The 18,611-nt window shown below is 39.6% G+C and overlaps 2 protein-coding genes across 2 annotated transcripts in view; both read left to right on the top strand.

Annotated features, from left to right (window-relative positions):
* The window catches only part of MTURN (maturin, neural progenitor differentiation regulator homolog), a 123,494-nt gene extending 113,586 nt beyond the window's left edge, over nt 1-9,908 (top strand). Inside the window, exon 5 of the transcript XR_009419753.1 lies at nt 9,884-9,908. The gene's annotated coding sequence lies outside the window, so the exon portion shown is untranslated. The remainder of the gene's footprint in view (nt 1-9,883) is intronic.
* The window catches only part of ZNRF2 (zinc and ring finger 2), a 58,611-nt gene extending 40,817 nt beyond the window's left edge, over nt 1-17,794 (top strand). Inside the window, exons 3-5 of the mRNA XM_059485783.1 lie at nt 9,884-9,989; nt 10,704-10,781; nt 11,900-17,794. Coding sequence (XP_059341766.1) covers nt 9,884-9,989; nt 10,704-10,761 — 164 coding nt within the window. The 3' untranslated portion in view covers nt 10,762-10,781; nt 11,900-17,794. The remainder of the gene's footprint in view (nt 1-9,883; nt 9,990-10,703; nt 10,782-11,899) is intronic.
* Nucleotides 17,795-18,611: the final 817 nt, after the last annotated feature.

Raw genomic sequence — 18,611 nt, 5'->3', positions numbered from 1 at the left:
ACTTAGTCACTTTAAAATTTAAAGGAAGGTCTATTGATGGTTTGGTTTTTCTGTTTTTGTTTTGTTTTGATTTTGGTTTTTGTTTGGGGTTTTTTTTCATCCTCTTGCAATTCAATACCTACATACTCAGTATCTCACTGGGATAGTGATAACCTGTAGGTACCTGTTAGCACCAGAAATACTGTATCTCTATGCTTGCTGCAATAAATTAGAATACTGGCTAATGGGTTAGTGTAGAGTAGAAAAACTGAGATAACTTTGAAAACCCTGGCTCAATATCTGATGTTATCAGAACCTTTGCATTCAGACATGTTTTGCATTCCATCTATATCACAAGGATAATTGCATTTAAAATAGGAATAGCTTGTAAAAAGGAGTCTGTCTGCTGCAAACAGAAAAGACAGACAAGTAAAAATTATGCAGTGATTTATATCCTTGTCCCATGTATGCGTGTTAACACCAAAAGTTGTGTTCATCTGGAGAAGGCTGATCTGGAGCCTGCTGGGAAAAGTGCCTTCTAGGCCTAGCACCTGGCACTGGGGTTAATAAGCCAGACTTCATGCACACTGGGTGTTGGCACCAGTGTTTTCATTGTCTGTTGCTTGGTAATGCATCCTATCTTCCCTAAGTATAGTGTCTTAGTCACACACACCTGCTTTTTCTCCCCCCCCTCCTGTTTTACCTTAGGCTCATAGTTTCATCTTTCATGCCATCTCCCTGTGCACTCATTTTGCATCAGATCAAACCAAACTCCTCTGCTTGCAATGAGTCAGTTACTTGGCCAATGTTAAAAGACTGGAAAAAAGATTTGACAAAACTTATTGTGCTTAGGGCACCTGCAGGAAGCCTGGAATAGGAGCCTGAAGAAGGACAATGTGAGCAAAACATGGAATCAAATCCTTCATCCAACTTCAAAACAAGTCACCATTAAAGTAACCCATATTGCCCAGACTAATAGGATAGATAACTTCATCTGAACTGCTTCTCTTCATTCCCTTTCTCTGCCTCTGTTGTTCCTGCCCTACCCTTTCCTTCTGTGACACTTTCTAATGTGCTTGTTTTATCTGTCATGTGAGAGTTCTCATGCATTTCATTAGGTCAGTGTGTCCCCATCACACTCCTAGTTCATTGCAGACCATGAAGAATGAAACATCTTATTTGAAAATCTTTGCAATGCAATTTCTCTGGCTTCTGGCTGTAATTTCAGTGATGGTGACGACTGAAGATTTGCCATTTGGAAAAGTTTTCTCTCCAATCTTTTAGATCTTCTGTTACATTGGGGATAAAAGAAGCTGACCAAGCAAAAGGGATTTCCCAAACTCAGTGGGGATCTTTTAGAACTGCCACATCAACATCCTGCACTTGCGAGATCTTATCCAACTTAGATTTTTCCTTCAGCTTGATCAGACCGTCATCTTCTGTTGTTTCCTCTGCCACATCCGTGCTCTGCCTTACCTGCTAAGTTTTTAAGAACATTGTTTGTGATAGCATCCAGTCTTGATTTGCAAAAATTGCTCATTTTAACAGACTTATAGCATCTGAGTGAAATATTCCTTCTGACTGTAAAGTTGTGGGAAGAGACCTGTTTCTGCGCTGTATTTGGAAGGAATTCTTCACCCTTCACCTGACCACAGTGGTAGCTTTTCTTCATGAAATCATTAACTCAGATACTCAAGTGATTTACTACCAGAAGAACCTTATATAGATAAATATTCTTGGGGTTAAATGCCTTGGTGGGGTTGGGTTTTTGTTTTTTTGTTTGTTTTGTTTTGTTTGGGTTTTTTTGTTTTGGTTAATTGGTTGAGTGATTGGGGTTTGTTTTGGTGTGTTTGGGTTTATGTTTTTTTGGGTTTCGGTTTTGGTGTTTTTTTACCTTTGGTAAAGAAGTTATCTGCTATGCAAGGCAAGCTGGAATTCAAGTCTCTCATTTTTCTTGAGTGTACCCTGCATGGTAACCCTGCCTGTTGCTTAAGCAGAAACTGTATAGTTCACCCACCTTTGTACTGGATTTCTGGCCTGCAGTCCCAAGTTTTCAATAGACCTAAGTTGATTTTTCATCTGTCATAGCAGTTTCTTGGTACTGATATAAATTGCTGGGTATGCATAAGCAGCATTTAAATATTTTGCTTTGTTTTACTCCTGAACAAACAAAAATGATAAAAGATCTGCATGTGTGGATCCCGCACTTCTATTCTTTCTTGCCTGCTTCTGTAAGTTACTTTCATCCCAGCTCTATTCTATCTCCAGCTCCCTGGAAGAAAGGATCCTCTCTAAATGCAGCAGACTCTGTCAGCAATACAATCTGGTTGCCTCTGGCCATTTAATCAACCACTCCTCCTTTTGTAGCATACTTGTCGTGCAAGATTCTTTTTGATGGTAAACTCAGCCTTGAGAAGTGTAAATCATTCTTCCCCGATGGAGCCAAGGAGGATGTATTTCCCAAGTGATCCTTTCTTTACGCTGTTTCCTAAGGTATCTTGTTTTGCTGCTGTTTTGTTTCTTGTGGGTTTGCCCCTTTACATGCTGCTTTTAACTCCTGACATTCAAGATTAACACTCCATAACCTGAGAGGTCATGTAATACTGGTGAAAACCCAAGAAAACACCCTGAAGGCAGCTTCCTTATTCCATGTGCTGCTGTGAGCAGCTTTGTTTCAGGCAGCATGTTCATGGTGAGATTTCACATGGCTATGGCTGCATTCAAGAATTTTTCACTCAATCACCTTCTGAGAAGACAAGATTTAAAGTATTGTCCCCCAGAAGCAATAGGAGATTGCTTCTGATAGGAGAGGGGTAAGCCTCAGGACAAAATACATCATGCCAAGGAAGATAGTTCAAGAATTAGGTACCCCTTGGGTCATCCAAAAAACGAATATATGTCAGCTCACTTGAAGTGACTTAGTACAAGACAGATAAGGCTGGCAAAAAGTCTTTTTACATCATGTTCTGGAGGACAAGACTGTTTATTTGTGGTTCAGTTATGAACAGGTGTAACTCTTTGGCTGATACCTAAACTAAAATTTGGCAATTTTAAGACATAGTACTTATGTCAATGTGGTGAATGGAATTTATCTTTAGTAGTCAGTGCAACAGGAGAAAGTTATTTAGCTATCTTGAGATTATTTAATGTCCAAAGGCATCTTAAACTGCAGGCAGACTGATTAAACAGACATTGGAAAGACTGAAGCAGAAGTTTTAGAGTAAATCAGATAATTATATTGAGAGCAAATCTTGAATCACTATGGAAAGGCATAGTCACTAGCAGTAAGTCTCAAGATGGGAGGACAAGACATTTCATGGCCAGTTGGGCTAATAGAATTTATCTAGTATGAATACCTATTTTACCCCAACACTCTCTGTCAGCAGTGTAAAATTGGACTGTGAAAGCTGGTACACTGATAACAACAGCACAGGAATGGATGTGGATGCTTGGAAGTGAGGAGCTTTATTTCTCTGACTGCTTGGCCTTTTTTTGCAAAGTGTAACTTTTCAGTGGGAGCCCTGAGGTGCAAACTTGACTTTGTCTGCAAGCAAGATACCTTAATTGGATATTGTATCAAACCTGTGTTATTTATACTTGGGATTTAAATTTTGGGTTTTATTGAACCATAACTTGTACTGGCACCCTGTATCATATAGCTCGAGCTGGGTTTCCCTTGTCACTGAAGCTAAATCTCTCTACAGAAGAACTCAGTTTTCTTCAGCATGCAAATCCTTCTGCCTTCTGTATTAATTAGCTACCTGGATACAATTCTGTTTAGGTAAACTACGACTACACAACACCGACTTTTTTACTCGTGCTCGCTTAAATGTATTTCTGTCACTACTGTTTCAGTTTTATCTTTATCTCACCAGAAGTGTTTTTCTCTACCGTAGACCCGATTGTTATCTGTCTGAACAGGAAGCATCTAGCTATTTCTCAGAATTTACTAAACTCAGAATGTCCCACAAAAATTTAAATCCAGTTCTTCAAATGTGGGTTAGCTAAGAAACAATGACACTTCTGTAGCCATCTCCTTCTATCTCAGCCTGGTGTTGCTACACAAGTATTGCCACTTAGGCCTAATTCTGCAAATATTTTTCTTGTGGTGTGACTTTGCCTTTGTTTTGCAAGCTCCCTCCTCTTTACTTTTGTGTTTTAAGAAGAGAGAGCACCAAAGACTGTAGACAATGTGTGTGCAGGAAGTCTTTCATGATGGATATCTGTTTGTGCATAGCTATCTCAGTCCTGGACCAACACTGAGCAACGTGAGAGGGTTGGGGAAAACAAGGATAACACTTGGACTTGGAGATTGTAAAGGGCTGCAGTGTGGCAAGGGCTGAAGAGTGAGATGCTGAAAAACATCACCACACTGCCCAACCCAGCAATTCATCAAGCACTTTGTCAGTATTTGATGAAGGCTCACGTTTGTTGCAGCTTGACAGCTTGCTTTGGAGAGGTTTAGTTCTTGTATATTGTGGCTGGGAAGGTATTTGTGGCTTGCTTAAGTTCTAGGTATTACCATATGAGTCATGCAGTGCTGTTTGGGGTGATTGTATGCACAAAAAGTTACCACCTGTGCTTGTTTGATTAGCACAAGGGTATTTGGTTTTTTCAGCAGCATAGAAGGGAATTTGGATTTAAGTTATTGACATGCTCAACTTTGTAGTGTTGTGAATCCTGAAGACTGCTTAGCTGTGGTACAAGTTAAAATATTGGATGTTAAATATCTTCCCTTTTAAATTTGATCCAGAGGAGGTGGCTTATACTAAAGCAAAGAGAAATCTTTCTAGTTAGAAATCCACTGCTTCTTCACTACCGTGCTGAGGGTAGTGAATTTCCACTTCTGGCTGTGAAAGCACAATCTTCATAGGTGAACTGAGCTAATGGCTTCAGCTCTGCCTTGCTCAATCTGCTGACTGACCCTGCAGCTGTGAAAGCTGAGTGGCAAAATAAGCATAAGCAGTGACAACTGAATTATGTTCCTCCTTCTGTTGGGAGCTCTGAGCACTTAAGTATCATCTTTCCTTCAGAGTGCCTTTCTGCCTCAACTTTTGAGCAGCAAAACCTTGGCTGACCTGGTCATCCAAGAATGATCCCTAGAGAATCAAGAGTATTCCTCTTGTGGCAGCCAGAATACTAAAAACCAGCTGTAATGTCAAAGAACTGCTGGCTCTCCTAGTGCTTAGGGTGCACTGGGAAGGACAGGTTTTGCTTGCAGTCAGTACCAGTTTGCAAAGCTCAGTCCCTGAGCTACATGAGAAAAGCACTTCCTGTGCATAGTCGTTTTCCTTCCATTCCAGTGTCTACTTCTCCCAAGGACATTAACCCCCTATAAGAAGGCTGTCCATATTACTTGTATCAGATAGTTTAAAATATTTCTCTCTTCCTCCTTCCTCCAGTGCCTGAATTGCAGCAGAAAATGGAATGAGATGATGGAGGGCAGGAGGAGTGGTAGAAAATCCAGGTCTTGAGAGAACACATTTTAAGGAAAATGAGTGTGAAGAGGAGGAAAGCATAGTAAGAAACAGCCAGAAAGCAATGGAGAGGGAGAAAAACAGATGTGACAGAAGCCATAAAGATTTAGTAAATTAAGTAACATTTAATAAGTGTGTAATCACATACACACATGCTTCCTGGCTGCTGAATAGTAAGGTACCTGTAGAAATGTGTAGGTCCTCCTTGACTCCTTGTGATATCAGCAAAATTGTAGATTTTGCAATATGAATGAATTCAAGCTCTACATGTGAACAAGTATTTTGGTTTCTAGATGTCTAGAGCTCTGCATACTCCATTTAAAAGCAAGCAGAGACAGTCTCTAGTACCTTACTAGGACAGTTTTTAGTCATCAGCTTCAAAACAGATACATGGTAATATGTACTATTTAATAAAGTCTCATCAATATTTTTAATGGCTGACATTTAACCAATTTTAGTGTCAATGCTGTTCAAAAGGTATGTTTCAATTAAGTTTCAGTGTTCCTGAAAGGGTTGATCTTTGTGGTGTCCTTCACTAGTAAGCTACTTGTGTTGGCAGCTTCCATAGATGTTTAAGGTTTTAAATTTTAGAAAAAATGCAGACATTTTCAAAAATTGTCAATCTGAATTGGGTCAAGGTGTTTCTAACTTAGTGTTCTGTTTCCAGTGAATGCCCAGAGTGAAGTAAAATACTGCAGCTATAAAGTGATAGCTCCCAAATTATATTGACATCTCCATGATTTGTGACTTCAAGTTTCTTGAGCCTAGGGCTATATCTGCCTGTGTTTTAAAAGGCAAAACAAAAAGCATCAGCACGGATTTTAATTACCTTATCCAGAAGGTATGCAGTGCATACACTTTTGCAGTCCTCAGTTTAAAGACACTTTAATCACAGATATTGCGTATAATCCTAATCATGGCTGAGGTAGTGGCTTTCATAATTATTAGATGCCTTTTCAAAAGTTCTAAGAAAAGTTTTTAAATGCTAAAGTATGTGCAAAATTGCCAGAATGCCTGTTTTTAAATCCTCTACTACCTATTTTGCTATAAATGCAGAAATGCCACAGAATTTAATTTCCAGTCAAGATAAAAGCAGAAGCTTAGGAGGAAAAATTACTGACAACCCAAAGTTAAAACAGTAGTAACCAGGGATAGAGGAGAAGAGGAAGAAGTATTTGAGCAGACTCAGGAGGGAAATACCATGCTCTTTTGCAAGATTTCATCTTTAACACAGTCTTTGGCTAGTGAGTACTCGCTCAAGTAGCTGGGAAGGTGGAGGAGTGTTTACCTCCTATGAGGGCAGTGCACTTGGATGTGGGGGTGTGGTATTTGTCTGTGTCCCCACATGTGGGCAAAATGGAAAAATGTGGCTTATTTCCTCTTCCCACTTTAATTTAGGTAATACACTGATATAAATGTTCTAATCATAAAATTGATGAAGTTTTAAGCTACTCCTTCTTTTGGTTTGTGTGTTTTGTTGTTGGTTTGGGTTTTTTAAGGGAAAATTTTTCAAATAAAATGTATCTGCTGAATCACTCTGCTGCAAGAAAAAGGTGAAAACAAAAACCCTCTTCAGACTGCAGTAGTTCTGTGCAAAATGATATACAGATTTTTCTGTAACAGGTATGTTTAAGTCATTGTTAAATAGCCCTTAAACTGACTTGCATCTGATACAAGCCAGTATGTTGGTGTAGGAGAGTGCAGAACAAATTCTGACCAGATCCAGGTCTAACTGGATTATTCATTCCATTTTCTTTGTATGAGATTGATGATCCAAATCACATAAAATGGTCAAAAGGCAGTCAGATCTAAGGTGTCATAAGTCTGTGAAGGATTGGTTTTGCTGTCATCACTCTACGTGTGTAATTAACTATAAGCTTAATTATATGGGTTTGGAGTATGTTAATGTGCAAGTTACACATGGGCATTTAGAGCAGTTGTTTTTTTGCACTCAGTATTTTATGCACAAGAGCCTTAGGTAGGATTCATGAGGTTTGCACAAGTAGGGAGTGCTGATTCCTCATTATTCCAGAGGAAGAGGAGCATGGAGACCTGTTAACGCAGCCTCTCCTGCAGGGATGGCAGAGCTGCACCGCGTTTCTGAGTCCGGTCTGTGCCAGCAGCAGCTCCCCCTGGCCTGACTGGGCAGAGCCCAGTGTGTGCCTGGTGCCTCGTCCCAGTTGGAAAGCCTGGGGTGAAGCCAGGGAGGGCAGCACGTTGTTTGCCAGGGATTTGTGCAGGAGGGCCAGTACTGGCAAAAGGGAGAGTACAGGAGTACTGCAGGGAAAATAAAAGGAGTGTCAGACACTTACGCCAGGGCTGGTGGGAGGTACAAATGTTTGAATTGGCATCACGCCCTAATGTTAGCCAAAAGGTGCAGAACCTTGTTAAATTGCTCAGTGGGAGTTCAGACCCAAGCATTGTGCAGTCTGGGGAGTGCAGGATAAGCCAGACATGTACAATGGAGAACGATGGGAAAGCTGTTCACAGGAATGCTTTATTTTATAAACTGTGTTTTTATCGGACAGCTTTTCAATTTCTCTTATCAAAGCTTGACTAAATGCTTCCCTCTTGAGAGTGCTTGAGGGAGTGAGACTGGGATTTAATTCACTAGAGGTATCTTAGTCCCATTTTGGTTTGGGTAGCAGCTGCTGATCTGATAAAGGGACTCTGTGGAAAAAGTTACTTTTATTAAGTATGCTCTGTATGTATGATAGATGCTTGAATTATTAATTGTGCTGCTTCCTACAACCTAACTGTGAGAAGAGAACTGCTCACAGGAGTTCTTGTAAAGTTTTGGTCTAGGAGGATGAAGTCTGACAGCATCAGACAAAGATTGATATCTCTGTAGCCAGACAATGTCTGGAGAGTATTTGCCTCCTGGTCAGACATTAGAATACCTTTGTATTAAAAAAACCCCAAGCAATCAAATACCAAAATCCAACTTCAAGGAAGTATTTATCCGTAGCACCCTCTTCTGGGCAAGTTGACAGGTAAGAGTTCTTAAAATATTTTCTATTGTTTTAAATTACATTGTCTCCCTAGTATCTCTAATCTTCTGAGAAGCTTACAGTTTCTGATTGAACAACAGGAGTTTACTGTGCCTAAAATACATTTTAAAATTTTCTTTGTTGTGGTGGATGTATATTGTTTATATTTTTGTTTTGAATAGTTTTCTTTATAATAGTTCACTTCATGCAAGATATTTTTCACATCTCCATCATGGTGCTACGCACGTGGCATTATACAGGATTTTTAGAATAACCAATGAATGTAGTGGAGACTGAAATAAGCACTGCTTTAGAACCTCAAGCACCTGCAAGACAACTGACTGTCATTTAATGGAAACAATGTAGACTAATTTCCTTTTACTTTCTTGCTGCCATGGTAGCTTTCTAGTAGTCTGTCATTCGCTGTATTTGGAATGCCAGTGGTGATGGAGCCACAGGAGAGAACAGCACAGATCTGCTGGTTTCTCAGTCATAGCTGCAAAAGGTACTCTCCATAAGCAATCACTCGAGGTGCCTTTTAGCAATGAAGAGGAAGCTTTTCTCTTGAAACCATGGAAACTTGAACATGTGGACTTACTTTGCCAAGTGTGCACCTTTCTGATCGGCCAGTTTGGTTGCTATGTGGTCTCTTGTTGGGAGTGCCCTGTGGAGTGTGAGGTTGTGTCTAACAGGGATTTCTAATCTGCATCTGGCAAACAGGGCCTTATGTGATCTTCTGTTTGTGGTATGACTGAATTGTGCATCCCACATTCTGGCTAAGAGAAGTGTCCAAGAGAGAAGGTTTTTATTAAAAATAATATGTTTTCCCAGAAACTTCTTAGTGAAAGCCAACTCTTCTGCATTCCTAGTAATTTACTTTTTCCTCCTTTTTTCTCAGACTTGGTAATGCTGCAAAAAATTCAGTCTCCAGGACTCATTGGAGCTATACAGCAGTGACCTTTCCTTCATGGAAATCTCACATTCCTACAGTTGGCAGTTTCATACTTTACACTGAGAAAAAGGTGGATGGGATGTAGAACATGCTAGCGTGGTGAGAAGAAGTTGAAGGTGTGAAATATGAGTTACCAGCAAGGCTGGTGGAAGAAAGCCAGATGTATACAAGAGAGATGAGTAGGAGAGTAGAAAAATCAAATGACAGGCTAAGTGTTTAGAAGCTAGGAAGAGCTTTACCTAGTTGTTTACCTACAGTGCCTTGTCAGAGAAATATTACATTCAGGCTTGAACTCAACTTCCAAGTTGAAAACTGAGCATGGGTTCTCATAATGAATCTTCAGTCAGTTGGTGTGTCACTGATCCTTGCCTTTCTGCAGGACAAAAAATACCTTCTTCTATGGCTGTCCATGATGTTCCAAATAAAGAACATTTTGCTTGTAGTAGTCTAATTCTTAACCCTTTCACTTTGTGCTCTTTCCCCAGAGGATGTGCTGAGTAAAGACGCTGGGGAGTGTGCAATATGCCTGGAAGAGCTGCAGCAAGGAGATACTATAGCACGGCTGCCTTGCCTCTGCATATATCATAAAGGGCAAGTATTCCTTACTGGAATGGATGTAAAATTCACAAGGTTGCATTTATGGTAACTCTTCTTAAGGGGTGCTTAAAGATGTGCTTAAACTGAGTTGCTTTTTTGCATTTAAAAATAACAAAGAAACAGCAGTAGCAGCCTTAAAGTTGTTTTTTAAATTACATCTTTCTGCATCTATACCAAATGCATTTGAAGTTCATTTTCCCTGCTACAAACTCCTCATTCTTGGAAAATCACCTGGATGAGGAAGGAATGTGTATCATGGCTGAGGAGTTAGGTCATGTGGGCTTAAGTTTCGTCAAATGCTAATAGAGTTGGGCAGAGGGGGGGGGGATTGGTTTTTTAACCTCTTTCATATTGTTTTTTCATAAGTGTCTGTACTTTACAGAAAGTAAAATGTCAGTGAATGATACAAGCAAGATGATGTTAGTAGCTAATTAACCTGTGTATGAAGTCTGTAATTTGTAAAATGTTTCCTTAGAAAATTTTAACACTTAAGAAATTTAGGTTTTCAACACTGTTTAATACCCAAGTATTACTGTGGTTTGGGGTTATTAATTTTTCCAGTGATGTGTGTGTATGCATATACTTCTTTGTATAATATAAAATTCTACTAGTCATTGAAATGGAGAAACCAATTTATATTCATATCCTACTGCTAAATATTACTTGTATTCATGTCAATTGTTCTCATTTTTGTCATGTATCCAACAGCTGCATAGATGAATGGTTTGAAGTAAATAGATCTTGCCCTGAGCATCCATCAGATTAAGACAAGACTCATATTTTTAGGTAATGTCTATTTATGTTCCAACAATAAATATCTTGACTACCTGAAATCACTGTACTATTTCTTTTTAATTGTGAATTTACTACTATGTCTCAGAACGACAATATTAATCAGTAAGAATTGATGTATATTGCAATATAGGCAGAAGGTTTCTACATCCTTGCATGGTGTGGTCTTTCCAGTTTTAGTACTGGAAAGTGGCAAGTCAGTGTCAAGAAACCTTTAGCATTAACTTTCTAAGAGGATTTTTCCATAGAAATGAAACAAAATTAAAATTATACAATTACAAGTCATTTTGGATTGTTCTGTGAGTACTGGCATGTATTTCTGACAGAAGTCTTTTGGAATCATATGAAAAGGTTGAAACTAGGTATTTTCAAAACTACCTTAATGTTAATGCATTCCAGAATGTTTAAAGCATATAAATAAATGAAAAATGTTGACATGTTTCTATCCCATCTCACAGAAGTTTGCATTTTTCCAGCTTATGTTTTGTGTTAATGGTTGCAGATCTGCACTCTGTGTTAAAAGTTTAAAGATTTATTCTTTAGTTGACTGACTCAGAAACGTTAAGTTACATTAAATAATTGCCCCTAAGCATTGCAAAGCACACCAACAATCACAATTCTTAGAGAAATAGAGATATCTGAAATCCTATCTGGTAGCTGAGAGTTTGGTTTTGTTGTTCTGAAGGAAATTTTTTAAAAAATCAGAAGTATTCATGACTAGCATTTATTTGTGCATTCCTTTCATGTTGCTTCATGTGTCTGTGTTGTAGGGCTAGCAAAGAAAACCTCAAGGAAGATATCGTGCTACTGAGATAATTGTTTTGATCTCAGGGCAGTGTTAGCCAAAATTAATAACCAAACACATTTCCTATATTGCCCCCAGTCTCTGGTTGTGGCAGAAGGCTGCATGCTGTTCATGAACACCTGTGTCTCTGTACATGCTTATGGCTGTCCAGCCTCATGTTAAATTCTATTTGCTTTTTCCACAGCAGGGATGGTGATAACTGGAGACTTAGGAAAAAAAGGGGAGGAAAACTCAGTTGTTGTGCTCATGCTGTTTGAATGGTTTCTGTACTGAAATAATAGCATTTTCTCCTCTGCTTTTCCAACAGCTGCTTCCACTGATCAGAAAACATAGGAGATGTGAGGTTCTCTTGCTGAACACAGCGTGCCTGGCTTGAGACTTAGTTCTTTGTGGCTGAAAAAGGCAAAGATGGACAGTGACATGGAGAAAGCATTGCAGACACCGTTACTTGACAGTAGTGCTCAGTATACCAAACACTCATGCAAAGGACACACAGGGATTTTGAAAATGCTGCACATCCTGTAACAATCGACTCCCCAGAGACATTACTGACACTGTTTTGTATCGAAGGCCAAAGTTCCAAATTTCAGCCCAACTTCTGGTTCTGTGAAGAAGCGAGTTATTGGACATGTTTCCTACTGCCTCCAGTGGAAGTGGAGACATTTGATACGTGCTCTCTGAGACCCTCGCAGGGGAACGGCCCCAGATCGGAGTGGGAACGTTTTCACCTTCTCGTTGGCTGAAGAACAGTACATGGCAAACTAAATAAAATCTAACAGTGTGACCTTAATTTACTGAATTCACACCCTGTTTTACGTTCTTCACTTTTTTCAAGAACAGAAAACATAACCCGCTCTGTGTAGGAATACTGTATTTCAAAGTTTTGTAACTAAACCTTTGTCACAATGCAGTCCAAAGAGTAAAACCAAGACAGGTAACTAATTTATATTGATCAAGCTATAGAGATTGTTGAAATCTGCACATTGTATTGCTATTTAAGTAACAAAAATGTCTCTTTTATTGCTCATGAGTCAAAATGACAGAAAGAAATGCAGCAAAGCAAAATCTTACAGCTATGCAACTTTTTTTAAAATAGGAAAAAGAAATGAATTACCAATTTTAAGTGCTGCCAGTTAAGGTAATTTGTTTAACGGGTATTTTTTTAAAGATGTTTCAGGTAATTATTTTATTGTACTACTCTCATCTCCAGGCTGCCTCCTGAGGTGTAAATGAATAACTGCAAGTGTGGGCATGGGGAGAGGTTTTTATAGGCATGGGTGAGATTACATCGAGGTGGGATTTGTGTTTATTTTTCGAACATGCGCAAGTTCATGTTTCCTTGTTTGAATGTGGTTTTTGGTCGCAGGATCTGTAGTACATTGCATCTAAACCCTTGGTGTCTTCGTGTGGAGACCACCATTTGACAGTGTGGGTTTTCGTTTAGTTTGGGTTTTTTCTATCTTTCTTCTTTTTTTTTTTTTTTAATTCATCTGCATTTGTTTAATTTATTATTATTTTACTGTATTATATTGGTGTACCAGAGCTCCACAAAACACAGGTTGTCTCTGGGTGGATACACCAAGTAAAACTGTGGATATGTATTAGTTCCCACAAAGTATCACAGTTAAAATTGATTTTTTTTTTTTTTTTTAAAGACAATGAACTGGAACAGATATCAGGGTTTAGAAGCATACTTTTTATATCGATAATTAATTGTAGTAGTTTCTGAATTTCACAACACAGGGAAGAGTTTATGAATATTTATTAGCAACAGTATTCTTAGTTTCAATGGCTACAATAAGTTGCACAACACTTCAGACTTTTTCTTGTACATAAATAATTCTGGTTGGATTCTGGTTTTTTTTTGTTTGTTTGTTTGTTTTGTTTAAGTACACATTTCTCTCCGTTGCTGCTGTGATTTATATCAAAAAGGGCAAAGAACAGGAGCAACTACCACTATCTGGAGAAGAAGTGCAGTTCATGTTCTTAAACTCTCCCATCTTGCTTGAATAGCAGTTCTTCCCTGGATAACATTTTCTCCTGAATGTTGCTCTGTAAAATGCCTTTGTTACGCTGCAAATCTAAAGGAGTCCAAACTAGATAATTGTCATAATTGCCAGTGCAGTTTCTATACTTTTGGGCTTGCATCACTGGTTTCAGCTGAACCTGTAAGCTATGAGGCCCTGTTGAGTTCTCTTTTTCAGTGGGAGCAGAATCATTTTGTCACACATTCGATTCTGTAGTCACATCAAATGTACAGTCATTCCCTGTACAGAGTCCTTTTTTGATGAGAATATTTGTGTTGCCTTGTATTATCTTGGGGGAGGGAGGGAGGGGATGTGGAACTACAGCACCTGTGATACTCAAATAGTGGTGTTGCCTGCAGGCCCATTTTCCCAATGTTTTAAACTCCTGATATCTTCTGAAAGTAAAACTTTTCCATTTGCATTGATTTAATGTTTACTGTTGGCTTCATGCCTGCAGAAACTCACCTGTAGCCATGTAAAGGGGGTAGGTCGGTGTTTTGATGTCCTGTGCTCTGAGGTCATAGATAGTCTTTGGCTTGAGGGTTAAGTACGTAAATACAAGAAACATAAATCTGTGTACAACTTGAGCTCAGTTTTGGTAGTTCATACTTCTAGTTCACTCACTGTTTCCTCAAAACCCTTCATCTTCTGTATTCAGATGGAAGTAGCTGATTTAAAGGCCCAGCAGTTGGGACTGTTGTCCCATGTTTAGGAACAGTGTTGGAAAAGCAGGTCACTAGCTATCACTAGCTATTGCACTGGTGAAGCTTTTGCAGGCAAGAGTCCATGGCTGCTTCCATCAGCACAGTAGAGCAGCAGTTCCTTGGATTATTTGAGGAACTGATACAAGGTCAGCTTTAGTTTGATGTTCTTGGTATCCATAAATCTCTTCTGAAAGACAATGGGAGGTTTTCTTGTATCAAAACCTGTAAGATAGACCAAGCCTGGAATGACCCTGGAAGCATGAGAGTGATGCTTGGGTTTGAAAACACCAGTGGAAACTCACCTAGGTACGCTTTCTGTCACCATCAGCTGGTGATGACCATGCTGTAGGCACAGCTCTAGTCACAGACAACACCTTCATTTTGAAAATGTCCTCACAGGGGTGTCAACTCATTGTGCTTCAGAAGGGAAAAATAAACACCAAACAAGTCCTGTGTCTCAAACAAGGAACACCACGCTTGTCCACAAGAAGCAATAACTTCAATTTCGGTGCGATATGCTTCTTTGCCTGTAAATATCTTGAGATTGCCAATTCTGTGCTTTTCAGAGTATTTTCTGTCATCTGGCCTATATCTTCCCTAAGTATGTAAGGGTGTGAAATAATTCCCATACTCAGGTCTGCCATAAACATGCTGCTTGCCAGCAGGGGAAGAGTAGATTTTACACTGTCTTGAAATGTGCGATTTTTCTGAACTTGTAACATACCCATGTCTCTTCAGTAGCAGCTCGTGTTTTGAAGTTCATAGTGGAGGTGGCTGTGAGTTGGTTTGTATTTAACCATACCCCATACAATAACAAGGGAGTCAAGACTGCTGTCAGCACAGGGCACCCTTTGTCCTGGCACTTACAAGTCAGTATATCTATAATAATGCTTCCCTTTGGAAGGAGGTAGCTCATTTTCTTGCAGTGTGTACATTCAGCAATGAGTTGAGTAGGATGTAAAAGCAAAAATACGAAGCACACCACAAATTATTGGTATTTTAATTTTGGGAGGGATAAAGCCAAAAACAGATGGTCTTATTTGTAGTCAAGTTAGCTGTCATAATCAAGGGGAAGTGTACTGGGGTATTTTGGAAGGGAAAACATGTAGGGTATGTACAAAAATGTGGGTGGATACTTGTGACCTTGGTTTTTTTCCCTGCTTCTCCTCTTATGATGTAAAGGGGGTTTATGACTGAATCTCAATATTTATACATTTATCCTACTTCTTAATTTTAGGAGCACTGGGTTTTTAATTAAGCTTTGCTGAAAGGCTGGAGAGCTGGTACAACAGACTCCCAGGCAACTGAAATCTCAGCAAATATGGGAAAGATAATTTTTATTGAGAAATGTGGATCTTTGGTGTTTATGGAGGGATATGTCTAATATGCGAGATGTGCTGGAGAATGCTTTTAGTGCTCTGCCTTTTCTATGTGAAGGCTTTGGAAACTTGCTCCATTTCTTCCGTGTTCCACCAAAAGCAAGGGACTTGGCACTTGGATGTTACTATCTCTCTTTGCAAATGGTGGCAAAACATTGCTTTTGATGCAGACAGTGATCTCTCTGAGTTTCTTGTGGCTTTTAGCCATTTTCCTGTATTGAAGGAGTATTTGTGTGCAAATTTGGTACTAATTCTGCTGTGCTGTTGGGATTTTCCTGCTGAGAGACTACCACACACCTGGGAGTGCAGAAGTGCTACTATGGGATCTTCCAGCTCACCTTTGGTAGTGGAGGATTCTCTCTTTTTTTGATGAGTGCTATATTTGATGATTCACTTGCCACCCTTCCGAGCTTTAAAGTCATTATAGTATCCGTTTCTTCTCTGCCTAGCTGAAGATGAGATATATGTTAGGCCATATTCCTATATGAATAGGCTTTTCATTGGCATCAGCAAAAGTGATCTAAGAGGTTGTAACTGTAAGAGAAGGCTTCTTATGGATTTCCTACAATCCAGCCAAATGTGGTTTTTTTCATGCAGTTCCTACCTTAACTTTTTGTCATTCAAAACACTCTGCGTGAGAAATCCGTGACAGAACTATGTCCAGGATTTGTTTTCCTGAATGAAAAATCTGTGATGTTTCTGTTTCTCCACATAAGTAAGTTGCTTCTAAAATCAAGTTGGAGATGGTTTAGCTTGTTGGGGGTTAAAAAAACCAATCCAGTCCATACTCTTAAATTACATTTGGTTATCTTACTCCACAATTATAGGCTGGCTTTCCAAGCTGCTTGTGTTCTGTAAAGTCATGTCTCAGTTAGTACATCAGAGCTGATAATGGGATAAACTGTAAAATGACCTCACTGTGGGGCATTATTAGTTGTTGAAGACTTGCTCAGGTAAACCACCATAGGAGTAACCTGCACCTGAAAAAGGAATATCCTGCACCATAAGAATATCCTGCACCTGAAAAAGGCTGGACTTGGTTCTGTCCTGGATTTAATAAGTTGCCTGTGTAAAGAAGTAGAAGGCAGCCAGCCTACTCACTGATCTTTCTGGCAGCTTTTAATCTATGTGTGTTTGTTTGAGAGACTTTTGCCCTTGGGTGTGCTTTGGCAAAGATTTTGCAACGATAAATAGGATTTGCTTGATTTTGGCAGAGTTTCAAGTGTAAGTAACCCGACGTTGCAAGAACATAATCTGTTGCTGAATCCTGTTCCTCTTGTTTTCTTTCAAATCTGTCCCTTTTAATGCTGATATGTTATATTTCATAGTAAACACTTCTCAACACGACTGGTCACAAGCTCTCAAGGTGTGAAATTCTAAGAGAAAGAGAAATCAAAGCTTGATTCTATGCTCTTGTATATATTAAGATGAAGCTGGAATATTTGTTACCATACAGTGAAGAATTCTCCCCTAGCTGATATTGCCAAAGCACTATAACTTTCAAGGAAGAAGGGAGGTGGCTTAGCTGTAGAGGGGATGCTTTAGTGAGCTACATAAAAACTACTTGTAACAAATTTTAAGAGCTGCAGTGTGGCACTGAATGAGTGGTGATCCAGCGTTAACCTTTATCCCTTGATTACAAATCTCATTCTGGCTCTTCCCACCCTTTGGCAGATACCTGCTGGGAGGGAGCAGAGTGTGTATTCCCTTTTTTTTGTATGCCTCTTCCTACAGACCTAACCTTGCCCACGGTGAGTTAGAGGGAAGTCCATGCTTGCTTCTGAAATGCCACCTGTATGTGCAGTGGTAATGGACAAGATACCTTCCTTCATTACCCGGAGCAGAAATTGGAATGTAATTTGCAATGTCTAATGTAAATGTAAAATATATTTGTTTGTTTTGTTGTTGTTTTTTTTTAATTGAGCAGTATGATTGCAAGTTGACTTAAGTTGTTCTAAGGTACTCTTTTCAGTGGTTTGCCAGTACATAATCACGAATGAAAATATTTTTTTATTGATTTTTAGGTTGTATGTTTAACATTCCATTCATGTAAAATATGTACAAATATATGTAATAAATCTTTTGAAGCACAGTTTTCCTCACACTTCCAGGTGATTTTTTTTTAAAGTATTGATGAAAGAGGCATTGCTGTGGGACAGAACTTCTGTATGTCTGAGCTGGAGCAGAGGAAGGAAAAGCAGTGCATGGTTTAGAGCCACAGCCAGAAAAGCAGCTTGGCATCTCACCTCTCTGCAGTCCTGCAGGTGGGAGTGCAATCCTCAGGCCCCCTCTGGCCCCTCTGAGTCCCTCTCACTCTTCACCTGTCCCACAAGCAGTGATGTGATAGGCTTATATCCCTCTGGGCAGGGAAGGTCTCAGCAGACAAGAGCTGATGTAGCTGCTGTTTTGTGGGGGTGGCTGGAGGTGAGATGTCTCTGGTTAATGCATCATCTGTAGGTCTTCAGCAGACATAATGGCCTTCAAGGGTAGCATAAGTTAGAGCTGCCAGGGCAGTAGGTAGGGAAACTCATAGGTGGTTTCCAAATGAAAAAAAAAAAAAAGGAATATGGGGCAAAGATGGTAGCAAATAGCCTTTCTCATCACCTGGAGTCTGGGAACCCCCATCAGAGGATCAAGGTAACTTAATAGCTGCTCTTTCCTACAGTTTCCTCAAACCCAAATTCCACTTCAGCTTCCTCCCAAAACACTTCATGGTTGCCTCTTAAAAACTGATTCCATGACAGCATACCTGTGGCTGGGCAGTGCATGGATTTCTTTGTCCTGGATGGTTCCCAGCACTCTGGTCTGTTCTTAAACAGAACAGCTGGAAGGAGGCTACTATAACAACCTCCTGCAGAGACAGGTTGCTGGAGGAGGGAATTTCTGCCCAGAGCCACTGTGGGTGTTAA

Source organism: Ammospiza nelsoni, chromosome 1, assembly GCF_027579445.1.
Source record: "Ammospiza nelsoni isolate bAmmNel1 chromosome 1, bAmmNel1.pri, whole genome shotgun sequence".
NCBI classification, from domain to species: Eukaryota; Metazoa; Chordata; class Aves; order Passeriformes; family Passerellidae; genus Ammospiza; species Ammospiza nelsoni.
The sequence above is the reverse complement of the archived record's forward strand: the minus strand, read 5'-3'. Positions and strand labels throughout refer to the sequence as shown.